Source organism: Myxocyprinus asiaticus, chromosome 20 (genome assembly GCF_019703515.2).
Source record: "Myxocyprinus asiaticus isolate MX2 ecotype Aquarium Trade chromosome 20, UBuf_Myxa_2, whole genome shotgun sequence".
Taxonomy (NCBI): Eukaryota; Metazoa; Chordata; class Actinopteri; order Cypriniformes; family Catostomidae; genus Myxocyprinus; species Myxocyprinus asiaticus.
The window spans coordinates 3,571,687-3,588,797 of record NC_059363.1 but is presented as its reverse complement, the minus strand read 5'-3'; the positions used below and the strand labels follow the sequence as shown (position 1 = coordinate 3,588,797).

The following is a 17,111-nucleotide window of genomic DNA, read 5'->3' as shown; positions in this document are numbered from 1 at the left end:
CCAGTAGATGAGAACGATTTCAATATATAACCAATATTACAAGTCTAGATAACTTTGTCTGTTGTTTTTTTTTTAAGTGTCCACAATGCAATTTCCAATCTAGAATTTGATATGCTTCTAGTAAATAATACTGAAACATTTCAATCTACCAAAGAAAAGATTTGTTTGGTACTTTTGTAACCTGGTATAGAAAAAGTTCAGGCTTCTGTTTGAACTTGAAAAAATAAACTCTGATGCTATTCTCTGCATTAAATATCGGTCAAATCAGAATGATACGATATAAACAATACATGTTTGTATGGCCGATACAGATACAGTTACCAATATATTGTTTGTTACTCAGGGTTTACCAAGCTTATAGAATCATTTCCACATATTGTACATAATTTGAAGTGTGTTGTATATGGGTCAGTATGCATCCTTTCATGAATCCTCCAAATTATTTTGAGGTCTGCCCCTCACAGCTGCTCTCTTTTGCCTTGACAGCCGCTCAGAGTCTTTCTCACTCATCTACACACTCTCTTGGTGCTCCTGCTGGTAAGTGTTTCCTCAATTCTTCTCGTGAACTTTACTGAATATCTATACAGCATTGTCATCCCCCATTTCTTAGTGTGAACTGACTTGACTGCATGTTATATTGCTACACCTGAAAGGCAGATATACTGTATACAGTATCAACATGTGTCCAGCAGGCGGAAAGCTTGTCCTCGTACAGTATGTCATTACACATTTAACACATTTTTAGACCGCATCTGGGTTAAGGCCTTGTGTGTCTGCTGAATATCTGAAAATATCAATACCTGCAAAGAGAAACAGAAAATACATTGATATGCATGAATGTTCAGTGCAGGTCAACTGGAAGGCGAAAACGACATTATGCAATAATTATTTGTTGTAGTTGTTGTTTTTTGTTCTGGATGCATTTTTTTCTTAAATGTGCTATGTCATTATAAAACATATAAACGGAACAAGCATTACTGTCAAGACAATGCGAGGATAAACAGATAAGCTGGCTATTTAAGAGTCTCTTGAAATAGACTTCAGGCCATGAACAGGTGTCATGTGCCATGCCTGTGAAAGCAGGAGGTGTTTTAGAGAGGTTAAATTTAACTAGATGAATAGGGGGGATAGACAGTCCCTTCATTGCTCAGGGGATAAACAACCCCAGACTGTAAACCTACAGATCTTATAAATAATCAGAAGAGATGTTCAATGCAATCGTTTCAACATTGTGATCTGATCTGACTTGTGATGTGTGCACTTTTAAACAAAGACCTAAGGATGACTGTTCATTTAGGGAACTATTCTGTCCCATAGGATGGTTAAAAATAAAAATAATATATATACTGTTCTTGGGAGGGCGCGTATGTAAACGCGTTCTGCGGGAGATGCTGATGTAAACACAGAAGGGCTGCGCTACAGCTAAACCAGTCCATGTAGCGCATGATCATCGAAAATAGGTAAAATTTCATTATCATAATACAATATTAAAAATCAACAACACATTATACCTAAATCTTGAAGGCTGATCAAGGCCATGGTCAGGGGCCGGTTGCATAAACATAGTTATAAACTTAAGACTGCATGACATCAGACTCCAGCCAGGTCTCCTAAGCAACCAAATTGGCCCGGTTGCTAGGGAGGGTAGAGTCAAATTGGGTCAACCTCCTCGTGGTCACTATAATGTGGTTCTCGCTCTCGGTGGGGCGCGTGGTGAGTTGTGTGTGGATGCCGCGTTGAATAGCATGAAGCCTCAACATGCACTACATCTCCGCAGTAACGTGCTCAACAAGCCACGTGATAAGATGCGCGGATTGACGTCTCAGACGTGGAGGCAACTGAGATTCGTCCTCCGCCACCCGGATTGAGGCGAGTCACTACGCCACCACGAGGACTTAGAGTGCACTGGGAATTGGGCATTCCAAATTGGGGAGAAAAAGGGGAGAAAAAGAAGGCTGCATCAAGTCTGATACCTTAAAGATGGCAGAGAAAGCCTGTTGCATAAAACAAGCTCATAGTTATCTTTAGTAAGACAGTCTAATTTGCATTGCATTGCGGGAAAAGTAAGACACTGAACGACTATTAAAAAAAAATGGCCGACAGTGGGCACTCAACACAGTTATCCTTTGCTGAAAATATTTGCTTATTAGAAGAATACAATGCTTCAAAATCTATTCTAACGAACAAATTTCCTTATTTTTACCCAAATAAAAAAAAAAGTCAATGATGCTGTCTACACTGCAAGCGTCCTTGCACACGCTCTTCTACACAAATTGAACGTTTTGAAAGCGTCCAGTGTAGACAGCCTCAAGCAGTTGCGTCAAGCCGCGTCAACGGATGCGCCCGGTATTGACAGGGTTGAAAGTCTTCTGCAAAGTCCCTTTTAGCTCTCAGCTGAAGCCCCCACAAGCTCAGCTGACTGTTATTTTCCATGGCAACATGGAATGTTAACAAAAGTTGCCTAGGGGTCTGCTGTCTTACATTTTGGCCTTAAATTAGAATCATAAATGAGTTTTTATGCAACTGACTGAAAACGTTAAGACCAAAATTTTAGACAACTAACTTGTAAGGCCAGTCTAAAACAGTTTTATGCAACCGGCCCCAGATCTTTATCCCCAGAAACGTGATACATGTTTTAATTTCAAGTTAACCAAAAAATCACCTATATACTACTGATCACATTTAATTGTAATCAAAACTTGCAATGTAAATGCTTATTAGAATAGTAAACCAATTACTCCTGCCAGAAGAGGACTGGCTTTCTCTGCTTAGTCTGGTTCCTCTTAAGGTTTTTTCTCTTCATTAAATAAACATCTTAGGAGTTTTCCCTCAGCTAACTTAAATCTTTGGAGTTTTTTCATTGCCTCAGTCGCCTTTGACTTGCTTAATGGGGGCTTAAATATAAGGCACGATTTTCTGTAACGCTGTTCAGTGGGGACATTAAGACATTATGGCATGACCTTTTGTAAAGCTGCTTTGAAACGATGTCCATTGTAAAAAAAGAAAAAGAAAAAAAAAGAATAAAATTGACTTGACTCCTATCCTGCTTGACTAACCCTATCCGGTCTTAACAGTAAAATTCCATCGGAATGGAGATCTGTTCCCAACCTACTAATGGTGACCCCAAGGCTGATGTCATCCATGACCTCACTGATGATCTGGTTCAGCAGCTGGAGGACATTATCAACACCTATCAGGTGACTGAACCACCCGGTGAGCATGATGATGTGGAGGACAAGAAAGAAGCAGGCAAGGCAAAAGACCAGAAACTGGAGAAGAAGATGCTAAAAAGTCTTGGTGAGTCACATGGAAGATTTGATAAGGAACAAACTGGAGAAAGTTTTACAAAGCTGAAAGCTGATTTTTTTTCCTTCCATGTCAAAAACACATGTAAGCAATTGGAGTCATGGCCTAGCGGTTAGTACACATGATGTGTTGAGCTGTGGTGCTCATGTGGGAGACATGGCTTTGAATCTAGAATTAAAAAGCTAAAAAAAAACAAGTGTGTAGCCAATTGGTTAAAGATCATGCTGGGTAACTGAAAGGCTGTAGGCAGTGACAGACCAATATGTGGCCATTCTGAAATTAGTGGCATCATATTATGCATATCAGCATTATATCAGGCACCCCAATCTCTTGATTTCAGTTTATGGATCAACTCATCATTGTTACTCTAGGTTGCTGCATTTTTATCTCTTCAACATATGACTTTCCGCTTGAAAATATTTCTGTTTCCCCTTCATACTATCAAACACTGTGTCTGATGTACTGTATATTGTCTTAATAATAACAGGAAAGGAAGCCATGCTGCTCATGCAAAGCCTGAATAAACTCGGAACCCCTGAGCAGAAACTGGAAGCTCTTGTCAAAAAACATGCTGAACTGGTATGTACAACACAATTACAATATGCCACAAAGGTTATGACAGATGTTCTACCTTTAAAACAAAACAATTATGTCATCATTTACTCACCCTCATGTTGTTCCAAACCTGTGTAACTTTCTTTCTTCCATGTATTACAAAAGAAGATGTTAGACAGAATAACCAGACAGATCTAACAGTGAAATCGGAAACAGGACGTTGACTTTTCTTTAGCTAAAATCAGTCTGTGCTTACAGAAACTTGAAACACTGCCCCCAGTGGCTAAAGCAGTAAGTGTTGTTGGGTGTATGGGCATGTGTGAGCTCCATTTTCCAGGTGAAATGTCCACAGAGGGGCGCCAAAAGCGAGCTGTGAATAGAGTTGTTTTCATCTTTACAAGCTGTCATACAGGAATGATAGGAGAGGAGAGAAGAGACATGCATATTTTATAAACTTTACCCCCTAACCCAAACCCTAAACCTAAACCTAACCCATTAGTGGAGTAAAAATTGAATGTTAGAGGGAAAAATGCATCCTTCGACTTGTGCTTTTCACTTATTATGCAAAAGAGATTACTTCCTGGATTCAATGCGGGATGCGAGCCCGGGTCTCCAGTTTCTGGTCGCACCTCAAGGGGAAGTAAACATGCTTGAGCCGATGCAAAAATGTCTAATGGGAGATGCCGCTTGTAAGTCGGCATAATGTGGTTGATCCTATAGGATACTGGAAATTTAGGAAACAACATGACGATTACCCGTGTGATCATGTTGGAATGACAGCCTCAGTCACCATTCACTTTCATTGTATGGAAAAAATACAACGGAAGTGAATAGTGACGAAGGCCACATCCACACTACTACATTTTCATATTTCTAATGTCATCGGATTCCAATGTATGTGGTAATCGAGAGCATTTTTGAGGAAAACGCTGTTCTTCTAGTGTGGTTGAGAGGCATATGTAGCCTTTAGTGTTCCATGGAAGAAACGTCATATATGTTTGGAACAACATGAGAGCGAGTAAATTGACAGAATTTTCATTCTTGGGTGTACTGAGCCTTTAAGTTACTACTAACATTGTGCTGGTGAGCAGCATGTCTATGCTAGTCCACCAGCTGCAAAGATCAGCATAAACCAGCAAGGAAATGTATGCTTCTATAAGCTGGTCTTTTCAACTGGGTTTATTAAGCAGGATTTTCCAAAAATGTATCCACGCATATTTCTGTAAACAAAAGAGATCATTATGTATTGCAGTTGGAGGAGCATCGCTCAGATCAGAAACAGTTGAAGGTTCTGCAGAAGAAACTTCTCCAGGTGTTGAAAGAGAAAGATCAGGTGCAGAATGAGCACAGCAGAGCCATGCTGGCCCGCAGTAAACTAGAAGGCCTGTGCAGGGAGCTGCAAAGACACAACAAGACATTAAAGGTGCAAAACTTATCTCATGCCATGGAAGTGCTTGTGTGGTAATGTCCGAGCTTGGTTTCACAATTGTAATCTACAAATGAGCTCTAATTAAAACATGGAAATCAATTTGCTAGTCTACCTTTTGCTTACCATTTGTTTCTCAAACTACAAGTCTTCGATGCCTTGATATGTGTGTAGGAGGAAACTCTACAGAGGTGTCGTGAAGACGAACTGAAGAGGAAGGAAATCACCACGCATTTCCAGAGCACCCTAACGGACATCCAGGCCCAGATCGAGGAGCACAGCAGCAGTAACAATAAACTGTGCCAAGAGAACAGTGACCTGGCTGAGAAACTTAAAGATCTCATTTCTAAATATGACCAACGAGAGGCGGTACGAGAAAGTTACAGGAGGTTGCCACAGTCTGGCCTAAAATCAGATCAAGAAAGATCAGAGTTTGATCAGTATCGTCAACATTGTTGAATTGATGCGTTTTTGTCCTTCATGCAGAATCTTGAAAAGGTGTTCAAGCACAGAGATCTGCAGCAGAAACTACTGGAGACTAAACTCACACAGGCAAACATGATGCTGAAAGACTCAGAGGAGAAACACAAACGGGAGAAGGAGCATGTGAGTTGCATATTCTCAGCTAATTGAAACGTGTTAAAACATCTAAAGATTTCACTTAAAAAATAAAAAACGTAGCTGCAAACTTGATTCAGGGCATGGTGTGAATTACGGGGGGTCTCGGACCCCCTGAAATGTAACTGGAGACCCCCTGGAAAGCTAATCCTTATAACACAAACAGCATAATTCATTAATGTTGCAATGCATGATGGGATCCCACAAATCAGCAACATTGTCCAATATGAAATTGTTTGTTCAAACAACTCTGTTAAGCTAGTTGGGATAACATTTGGTGGAATATTGTTGGTCTAACGTGTTTTTATGTAGATGCAAAGTAAATTAACATAATAAAAAAAATAAAAAACATAAGCTGGATAAAATGCAATTTTCATTTTATTTTCAATGTACAAAAGCATCTGTTAAATGACTGTTTACTTATTTACAATCAGTATTAAATATTCTTTCTTGTCAATATATATTGACAGAGTCGTATGTTTTATTATCCAGTTATTGAAGCAGACTGCAGAAGCCAAAATACAGGTTAAACTACTAAAAGAACAGGAGACTGACATGAAGGACAAGGTAAACTGACCTCATATAGTACATATCTCTAGTTTTTTCTTAAATAATATTTGTTCAGAAACTAACAGCCTTTTTTTCTGTTAGCTTGCTGTGTATTCTGAGAAGTTTGATGAATTCCAAGGAACGGTATCTAAGAGTAATGGTGTGTATGCCAGCTTCAAGCAGGACATGGACAAGGTATGTACATCCCCATCACAATTCTAATAATTTTACAATAGCAATGCTTAAATTTTCACCATCAAACCTTTTAATTCTTTCTTCTGCCAACTAAAACCCAACAGACAAATATTATAAAAGCTTTAACCCTCTGTTTTAGCATAAAGTATATGATATACATGGAAAGACATTGCTTTATCTTACAGATGGCCAAGAAGATGAGAAAGCTAGAGAAAGAGGCGATGTCCTGGAAATCCCATTTTGATGGCTGCAATAAAGCTCTCATTGACATGGTTGCAGATGTGAGTATAATGTATTCATTCAGTGAACAGCAGGCAGTGAACTATATGTACAATGACTGCATAAAGATAATAGGAACAACTATTGACAATTAAGACACAAATTAGATCATAAATACGATTTTAAATATAAACATGACAATAATAAAAATGTCAAAATAAACCAAGACCTCTAGAAAGTTGAACACAAATCTCATACAACAGTGATTGTCAAGGACAGAATTTGATGTTCCACTAGAAACTGAACAGAAACTGATTTTTGACTTTGCGCTGAAAACAGACGTGCTTCTAAAACATTTTAGCGCAATGACATATTTCTCAGGAAATTAGCTAATTGTGCTTTGTGCCACTTAATTTACACACAATACACCCACAGTCTGCCCACATGCACCCACAGATAGCGCAAACACTTCCACCCACGGCCACTTGCGCATTGTGCTGTCACAAAAACAGCATGCGCCTCAATTAAACGCCTCTCTATGAGCCAGCTCCAGTGGCGTTGGCGGTGTCCAAATGTTCTCAAACAGTATACTGTTGCTCAGCTATTTCGACCTTCTTTCTAGCTTTGAGCCAAGAAGAACTTCGCCATGAGTGTATCTGAGCCTTTATTTGGGTCTGTACTTCAGTGGGAGTGGAGGGGAATCAAATTTGGGTTCGGACCAAGCAATCCATCCAAGTGTGAAAAAGCCCTTTACAGTGTGAAAGTGTCCTAAATCTCATTGTTCACTACGCTGTGTTCTCTCATGCAGAAAGCACTGAAGGAGAAGGAGTTTGAACTCTTTACCCTGAAGACCCAGAAACTGGAGAAACTCTGTAGAGCTCTTCAGGATGAAAGAAAAACCCTGTATCAGAAGCTTCAAGGGTCCCAACAGCCTGGAGTCGACGCCACAGTCGCAACTGAGCAGGTCCCTGCTGAGAACGAGGGTGTTACAGAAGCCACAGAGGAAATTGCAGTAACTAAAGAAGAGGTGGCTGCCTCAACAGAAGTGGACACTCAGGATCCCACTCAAGACACCCCCATACAACCAACCAGTGAGTCCCCTGTAGATGCAACACCTTTGACCAAAGAGCTTGCCGATCTGAAGGCTGAGAAAGCTCGGCTACAAGAGCGAGCAGCAGCTTTTACTATCCAACACCACTTGCCACCAGAGGCTTGTGAGGACTCAAACAGATGTGGATTTTCTGAGAGCTCAGACACCACTCAATATAGGCAACAGGCTACAGGGGGCGAAAATGAGCTTGAGCAGAACTTTACAGAGGAGATGGGCCCCCTCACAGACACACTGTCTGAAGAGAACCAAGAGCTTAGAGACAAAGATATGGAGTCAGTTGATTAAATAAGGCTAATCTGAATATCCATTTGCCACACATTCACAAATAAAGTTTATACTGCAGCCTCTATAGTCCTGTGTACCATGTTTATTAGTAATATTTGTCTGAGTTTAAACATCATTGTCATAGATAAATTCAGGAACTACTTCAGTAAATGGACCAGTGACATGGTGATAGCAATTGCATACATTTTCAGAAACTTTGTCGCATAAGGGTTAAACTTTTTGGAAAGTACAGAATGGGAGAAGAATAATGTTCAGTATGCCTGTTGGAGGGATGCAATGGAGGGACACAAGCCATATCTAGAGACCAGAATTTCATAGAGACTCTTTGGGACTGGCCTGTAAGTCACCACCTAGAAACCACCCCAAACCACTTAGCAACCATAGCAATGTGTTACAAACATTTTTATACAAAATACCTTTTTTCAAGAATGCATGTATATCTTTATCCTGAAATAGTCTACAATCTGCTATAGTTCCACATTATATTCTATTAATATTTTTGCTAGGCTGTCTATCTAGAGAAAATTGGCTTCTGAGAATCTGTGTATGAATAGGCCTGCTTATAAGTGAAAGTCAAATTAGAAACCCATGTGAATAAGAGGTAATATTACAGGAACCAGAAACAAAGCTCATGCTCAATGAAATCTGATTTAAAGTGTAATAATAAAACCACAGCAATTTATTTCATTTTTATCGCCGTTTTTAAAGAGTACACAAGTATTTTATCCGTTTTTGACATTTTTTAATGCTTCAGATATTCTTTAAATGAATAGTTCACCCCAAAAAAAAAATCACTTACCCTCATGCTATCCAAGATGTGTATGACCTTCTTTCTTCTGCAGAACACAAACAAAGATTTTTAGAAGACTATCTCAGCTCTGTAGGTACATACAATGCAAATGAATGGTGACCAAAATTTTGAAGCTCCAAAAAGGCAGCACAAAAGTAATCCATACGACTCCAGTGGTTTAATCCATGTCTTCTAAAGCAATCTGTAACAAGGTTCGAGGAAAGAGGAAGCAGGAGACGGCAAATTAAACTCAAAGGTAAATGTATTAATAACACAAAACACGTAAGCTTCACATATAAACACTCAAACGCTCTGGGAATGGCAGCTGCCAATACACACGACTTGTCAGCTGGGTTCTCTCTCTCACTCTGAGGTCTGGCCCCCTTTTTATTTCCCCCGTCTCTCACTGCGAACATAGAAACAGCAATTACCAGCAATTCATCTCAGGTGAAAACCCTTACCGCTTCCTCTTTCCCCAGACGAACGCTCGACCACGCCCTCGCCTCCACACAATTGAATCATTTTTGGGTGAGAACAGACCAAAATATAACTCCTTCTTCACTGCACATCTTGCCATTGCAGTCTCTAGGCACAATCAAGATTACAAGCTCGATTACACATCATAGTGCTTGACGCATGCGCAGAGCATGAGATGGCGCTAGAAAGTGTAATAAAACTTGAACTCATGATCGCCAAGGACACTGCAGATGTCAAGATTTATAGTGAAAAAGGAGTTGTATTATGGTCTGCTCTCTTCCAAATTCTCACCCCACCATTATTGGGGGGGGGGGGGGTACCTCCACCCATCCCGGAATCTATGCCCCTGCACACATATCAATTCCCTTCAGAAGACATGGGTTAAATCACTAGAGTCGTTTGGATGACTTTTATGCTGCCTTAATGTGCACGGGCCCAAGAAAGCGTGGGCCGCCGCAACACAACTGTGACTTTACAGAGCCTATTGCTGTTGCAGAGTTATTTCAGGACATTAATGTAAGTAATATTTGTCAGGAAGTAGAGACACTTAAAAAAAAAAATCTTAACAGCTCCTTTCTTTAATACTTCACAAAGGTTTTAAGCATCTCAAATCAGTTTTGACTGATAGTTTCCTGACATGACGCCGTGGGACTTTGAACTGGTTCTTAACTCCACCTCAACTCTGGAATATCTTCAGTACACCATCCCAAACTTCAACACTTAAATGCCAGCAGCAGCCATCATGTTTGATTAAACAAGTGAGTACTTGCAGAAACCTTTTTAAAGATCTCTCTTGGGGTCTCTCCCTGTTTTGCTACTCGCATTTGTGTTTCTTGGGGTTATATTCTTGGGATATACACTGGATCACTGGTGTAAAAGTGTGGGTGTCCGAGAGAAATGTGATTTCTCAGAAGAGGATGTGCGGAATTTGACAGTTCCCTGCACTGCACGGTGCGTTCAGTAAATGTGTGAAATTTGATGCGTTTTGGAACGACAGCGCACTCACCTGCAATATCTGTCCTCCTGTGGTGAGGGCTGGATTAAGCAGGCTAAGTAGACTAACTAATTATTAACGTACCATCCACCAGAATGCATTGGGTTTGCACTTTTACATGGAACTGATCAATGTTTACACCGCAAAACTGGAGCCCAGCTCCTTAGTAAAGTGTATATAGATGCATCTTTTAGAACACTACCTCTTACCACTTTAAGGGATAGTTCACCCAAAAATTAACGTTCTCTAATCACTCACCCTCATGCCATCCCAGATGTGTATGACTTTCTTTCTTCTGTTAAACACAAACTTTAGATTTTCAGAAGAATATTTCAGCTCTGTATGTCCTCATAATGCAAGTGAATGGTGACCAAAATTTAAGCTCCAAAAGAAAGACTCCAGTGGTTTAATCCAAGTCTTTGATGTGATGGTGAGAAACAGATCAATATTTAAGTCTTTATTACTATAAATTCTCCTCCCTGCTCAGTAGGTGGCGACATGCACTAAGAATGGGAATCGCCAAAAATGTAAGAAGAAGAATGTGAAAGTAAAAGTAGAGATTTTTAGTTAAAAAGGATTTAAATATTGATCTGTTTCTCACTCACACTTATCACATCACTTCTGAAGACATGGATATAACCACTGAAGTCATATGGATTACTTTTATGCTGCCATTGGTCACCATTCACTTGCATTGTATAGACCTACAGAGCTGAAATATTCTTCTGGAAATCTTCATTTGTGTTCAGAGAGAAAGTCAGGTACATCTGGGATTGCATGAGGGTGAGTAAATAATAAGAGTATTTTCATTTTTGGGTGAACTATACCTTTAACACATTATTATATTATATTTTTTTATTAATTGTTTTGTACAGCTACTGTATATAAGGTGAAATGCTATATGTAGTTTATATTGTAATATATTTTAAACCTATTTGCACACAATGTATTGCATTTTATTTTTTAAGAATGAAATATTTGTATTTTTCAATAAAATGCAGAACATTAATAAAACATAAATAAGGGACAGATTAATCAATTATAAAAATAATTGTTAGTTGCATGCTGCCATTGTTTATGTTGCCCTAATCAGAGTGTTTTCCTCATGTATCACAGTCTTCATTGGTCTGTGAAGACTACTAGCTTGCAGACCTGAACCAGGTATCCTTAGCTGGAGGCTTCTTTCTATTTGGCATTGGAGTCTCTGGAATATGCATCATATTTTCACCTTATTACCCCTTGCTGCTGTTCTTCAGATGCTTGCAAGGTTTTGTTTTCAAAGGTGCATGGACTGCCACATCTGTGCTAGGTGGGTTCGTAGGATCCCGTTGTATGTTGTATGCTGTGGAAAGTCTGCCTTACTATAACAGTTAGGCAGTTTGTTAAATGCATGAATTTTATCGTCAGAGTGAGGTCAGAGCTCTAAATTATAAAATATGATTGAAAAACTATTGGTTTTCCAAAACAACCATGCACTTTGCATGTAACTTCACTCATATGTTTGATAAATGCAAAGTTTTAGGGTCCACGTGATTCATCAGGTACCTTTGACCATTAAATTACCATCAATTTACACTGTGCATTTTTGTCCATTATGTGATACAAGTGAGCAGCTTCTTCATGTCTTCATCTTTGTCTGGATGAAAGAGTAGACACAGCTCTTAGTCACATGGCTACTACACTGTTGAAAGCACGAATAAAAGTATTTGCTTTCTGACCTGTTTGCTGCCATTTGTTGCACTGATATACCAACATTCTTACTGAACTTTATGATGTCTGTGCCTTCAATCAGTTAAATAAACAGACAGACCATTAATAATCAGATGAACAAATAATTGATGCAAGAATATAAGCAAACCAAAGCGTTTTGCTTGAAGTCTTAAAATTGCACACAGTATATTATACAGGTGCATCTCAATAAATTAGAATGTCGTGGAAAAGTTCATTTATTTCAGTAATTCAACTCAAATTGTGAAACTCGTGTATTAAATAAATTCAATGCACACAGACTGAAGTAGTTTAAGTCTTTGGTTCTTTTAATTGTGATGATTTTGGCTCACATTTAACAAAAACCCACCAATTCACTATCTCAAAAAATTAGAATACATCATAAGACCAATAAAAAAAACATTTTTAGTGAATTGTTGGCCTTCTGGAAAGTATGTTCATTTACTGTATATGTACTCAGTACTTGGTAGGGGCTCCTTTTGCTTTAATTACTGCCTCAATTCGGCGTGGCATGGAGGTGATCAGTTTGTGGCACTGCTGAGGTGGTATGGAAGCCCAGGTTTCTTTGACAGTGGCCTTCAGCTCATCTGCATTTTTTGGTCTCTTGTTTCTCATTTTCCTCTTGACAATACCCCATAGATTCTCTATGGGGTTCAGGTCTGGTGAGTTTGCTGGCCAGTCAAGCACACCAACACCATGGTCATTTAACCAACTTTTGGTGCTTTTGGCAGTGTGGGCAGGTGCCAAATCCTGCTGGAAAATGAAATCAGCATCTTTGAAAAGCTGGTCAGCAGAAGGAAGCATGAAGTGCTCCAAAATTTCTTGGTAAACGGGTGCAGTGACTTTGGTTTTCAAAAAACACAATGGACCAACACCAGCAGATGACATTGCACCCCAAATCATCACAGACTGTGGAAACTTAACACTGGACTTCAAGCAACTTGGGCTATGAGCTTCTCCACCCTTCCTCCAGACTCTAGGACCTTGGTTTCCAAATGAAATACAAAACTTGCTCTCATCTGAAAAGAGTACTTTGGACCACTGGGCAACAGTCCAGTTCTTCTTCTCCTTAGCCCAGGTAAGACGCCTCTGACGTTGTATGTGGTTCAGGAGTGGCTTAACAAGAGGAATACGACAACTGTAGCCAAATTCCTTGACACGTCTGTGTGTGGTGGCTCTTGATGCCTTGACCCCAGCCTCAGTCCATTCCTTGTGAATTTCACCCAAATTCTTGAATCGATTTTGCTTGACAATCCTCATAAGGCTGCGGTTCTCTCGGTTGGTTGTGCATCTTTTTCTTCCACACTTTTTCCTTCCACTCAACTTTCTGTTAACATGCTTGGATACAGCACTCTGTGAACAGCCAGCTTCTTTGGCAATGAATGTTTGTGGCTTACCCTCCTTGTGAAGGGTGTCAATGATTGTCTTCTGGACAACTGTCAGATCAGCAGTCTTCCCCATGATTGTGTAGTCTAGTGAACCAAACTGAGAGACCATTTTGAAGGCTCAGGAAACCTTTGCAGGTGTTTTGAGTTGATTAGCTGATTGGCATGTCACCATATTCTAATTTGTTGAGATAGTGAATTGGTGGGTTTTTGTTAAATGTGAGCCAAAATCATCACAATTAAAAGAACCAAAGACTTAAACTACTTCAGTCTGTGTGCACTGAATTTATTTAATACACGAGTTTCACAATTTGAGTTGAATTACTGAAATAAATGAACTTTTCCACGACATTCTAATTTATTGAGATGCACCTGTATATATATATATATATATATATTAGGGCTGTCAATCAATTAAAAAATTGTATCTAATTAATCACAGTTTTCTGTGATTCTTTGATTAATTGCGATCAATCACAATTAAATTATGGTACATGATACATTACAACAAACATTAAAAAAAATCATCATAAATATATTTACTTTATACTTTGTCTCAAAGAACTTGCAAGAAATTGGTTAGTCATAATTTATTTTAATTATTTAAATATGTACATATATATATATATATATATATATTTATTTATTTATTTATTTTTGCAGATAGATTTAAATAGACACATTTTTACAGGTATTAATCTTTGATACGAGTACGGTATATGTATCCATGCCATAAAATCTGTGGATATGTTGTAATTACAATTTGGGCAAAATCTTCTGCCGTATTCCAGAGGACTTTTTTTAATAATAGGATCAAATGGGAAGATTCAATTCATATCAAGCTTTATTGGCATGATAAACTTAAGTGTACATTGCCAATGCATTATTACACACTATACATACAGATATAAAACATATTGAATGCTGAAGTTTAAAATCTAAAAACTATTATTTTCTCTGGTAGCTTGCCCGTATCTCAACCAGACCTGGTTCAACGCTCGTGGGTGAAGTCTTCTCTCTCCGTACAGTAAATCTGCTCCCGTGTTTATTATGCCCGAGACATGCGTTATGTGTAATGAATAAGCACGCACTGCTCCACGCAATCAGTTTATGTGCTAGGATGTGCAGTTGAGTCAAGCGTGCACCTCCTGAAAATTTATAGATGCCAGTTTTAGACACAGAAAAACATTATTGAAGTTTTGCCCATTGTACAAAGGTGCCTTGGTTTGCTCCTGGCAGGCAGCAGATGCCCTAACCCTGCCCCCACCCTAATCCTGTAAGGCTGAGTAGCCTGCCAGGAACAAATCTGGGACACCTTTAAAAATTTAAAGAGACATTAATCATTTACATTTATTCATTTAGCAGAAGCTTTTATCCAAAGCGACTTACAAATGCGGAATATAACAGGAGCAATTCATCCTAAGGAGGCAGTAATAAAAGAAGTGCTGTAGTGCAAAGTTGCAAATTACTCAGAGAAGCACAAGTAGAGAGGAAAGTGAAAGAATGGGACAAATGGGTTGCGTGGATCTCGTCTTTGGACACACATTAAACGGAACGAGTCAAACCAAACTTTGACTCTCAACATGCAGTGAAAGGATCTCGGTGCTAAACTTCTTCACTAATGAAAGTGAAAATGTATCAGCCAGTGGCTAATCAGACATTTTTAGTTGTATAGTGCAAAATTTTGTCACATATGCGAGTGATTTCCTTGCATTGTAGATAGTTGCACATTGAGTAAAAGATTGGTCTTGGGATTTAAGAATCAATATTGAGATCGTTCAAATGAAGATTGCGATGCATTGGAAAATCGATATTTTCACCGAGCCCTAGTAGGTGCCGTGTTCCAGTAGCCACTTGACCATAGATCGTTAAGTCTGCAAGCTTGTTTTCTAATATATTTTCCCTTTTTAAAACAGTTATCGAATTTTTTGGATCAAACAACAGGAACTTTGTCTCCGTTGTGTCCTGCTTCCTGCTCTAGCGTATTATATTCCATCATGGAAGAACCTATAGCTTGCCATGACTCTACCAACATTCATCTTTCTAGTCTACCACTAGTAATTCCTGAATATCAATCAACAGTGAAATTGAGGTACTCTCCATATATTTTTCATCATATATTATTGGTGTCTTTTACTGAATTTGCTTCCAGGATAAGTCATTGGACAAGGCTATGGCAGACATTAATAAGACAATACATTTATCACAGGGTTACTGTCACAGAGGAAGACAAGAGAAGCTCTGAGTATTGTTGAGAGCATTGCTGAGTGCAATAAAAGATAACTTCCTGAAGATTTCCTAGAAGTAATTTGACACAGATTACACAGTTTATGGCCTCATTGTTCTGGTCCATACAAATGTCTTTTTGTATCATGTTCTAGAACAAGACAGATGCTCTCCTCGGTTAAATGACCTAGAATTTCCTTTTCTGCTCTACGTGTCAGTTCACACCAGGGATTAGTGTTTGTTCTGTCTGAGTACAACAATGTAGCTCAAAGAGTCTCCAGCATTCTGGAAAATTATTTATGTAATAAACATACACTGATTTTTTTCCACCTTTTTTTTTCTTCCAGATTGACCTTCTAGTAGAAAAAGAAGTGACAAACGTAATGTCTTCTTATAAACATCCATAAGATATTTTTAAGTGGTTATAAGACATTACAACTTATGCTGGAAATGGTCATTACACCATTATACAAAATGACACCCATTAAATGCAAATTTTGAAATACGTATGTTATACGTATGTGGGTGTAAACACACCCAAGAATAAAAATAAGTAAATAATTCAATTGATTTTATACTGGACTCTATTTTATAAATAACTTCCATTGTAATGTATTGTATGATACAAGTTTATGTTATGGCTGTTTATAAGAAGATATTGCTTTTGTAACTTTACTTAAAGATCACTTATAATATGATCACGTCATAAAGCCTTTTGACTGTTTACACTATGCTGCTTCTGCATGACAGCACTTATACGATTAACTTTATTAGCTTCTGCTGCATTAAAATTGGATGTTGCTTGTGTTGTAATGCATTATACTCTTAAGCATAACTATGAATAGGGGAAGTCTTATAATGTATTATAACTGTAGTTATAATTATTTATGAGAAGTAAGGTGTATTATGAGACATGCCTCACCAATGCATTACAAATATGGGCTTCATAGAAAGTGTTATCATATTTACTAACTATAGAAGTATAGGTTGGGGATGTTATGTACTTTGTGTTAGTGTTTCTTTAAGCTGTTTTATATTCATATGCATAATTCCCATCCAGCCATCCATGAAACTCACCATTTATTAAAAACTGCTTTTAGAGACAGACAATAGTTTTAGTTAATTAACGCATAGTTAGTGACCTTTACAGGGTCTGTCATGACACTATGCATTAGTGTCTAGTTTGAACAAAAGGTAAATCCTTAGCACCGTTTTAAGGTTTGGACAAAATCAGGAACAACAATTCA

At 38.5% G+C, this 17,111-nt stretch overlaps 1 protein-coding gene across 1 annotated transcript; it reads left to right on the top strand.

Annotated features, from left to right (window-relative positions):
* The first annotated feature begins 466 nt into the window (after nt 1-466).
* Nucleotides 467-8,326, top strand: LOC127411141 (beta-taxilin-like). Its single transcript, XM_051646487.1, has 10 exons — nt 467-537; nt 3,075-3,297; nt 3,794-3,885; nt 5,114-5,284; nt 5,462-5,656; nt 5,774-5,893; nt 6,398-6,472; nt 6,557-6,649; nt 6,835-6,930; nt 7,677-8,326. Exons 2-10 carry the CDS (start codon nt 3,090-3,092, stop codon nt 8,262-8,264), a joined length of 1,638 nt encoding a protein of 545 aa, XP_051502447.1. The 5' UTR covers nt 467-537; nt 3,075-3,089; the 3' UTR covers nt 8,265-8,326.
* Nucleotides 8,327-17,111: the final 8,785 nt, after the last annotated feature.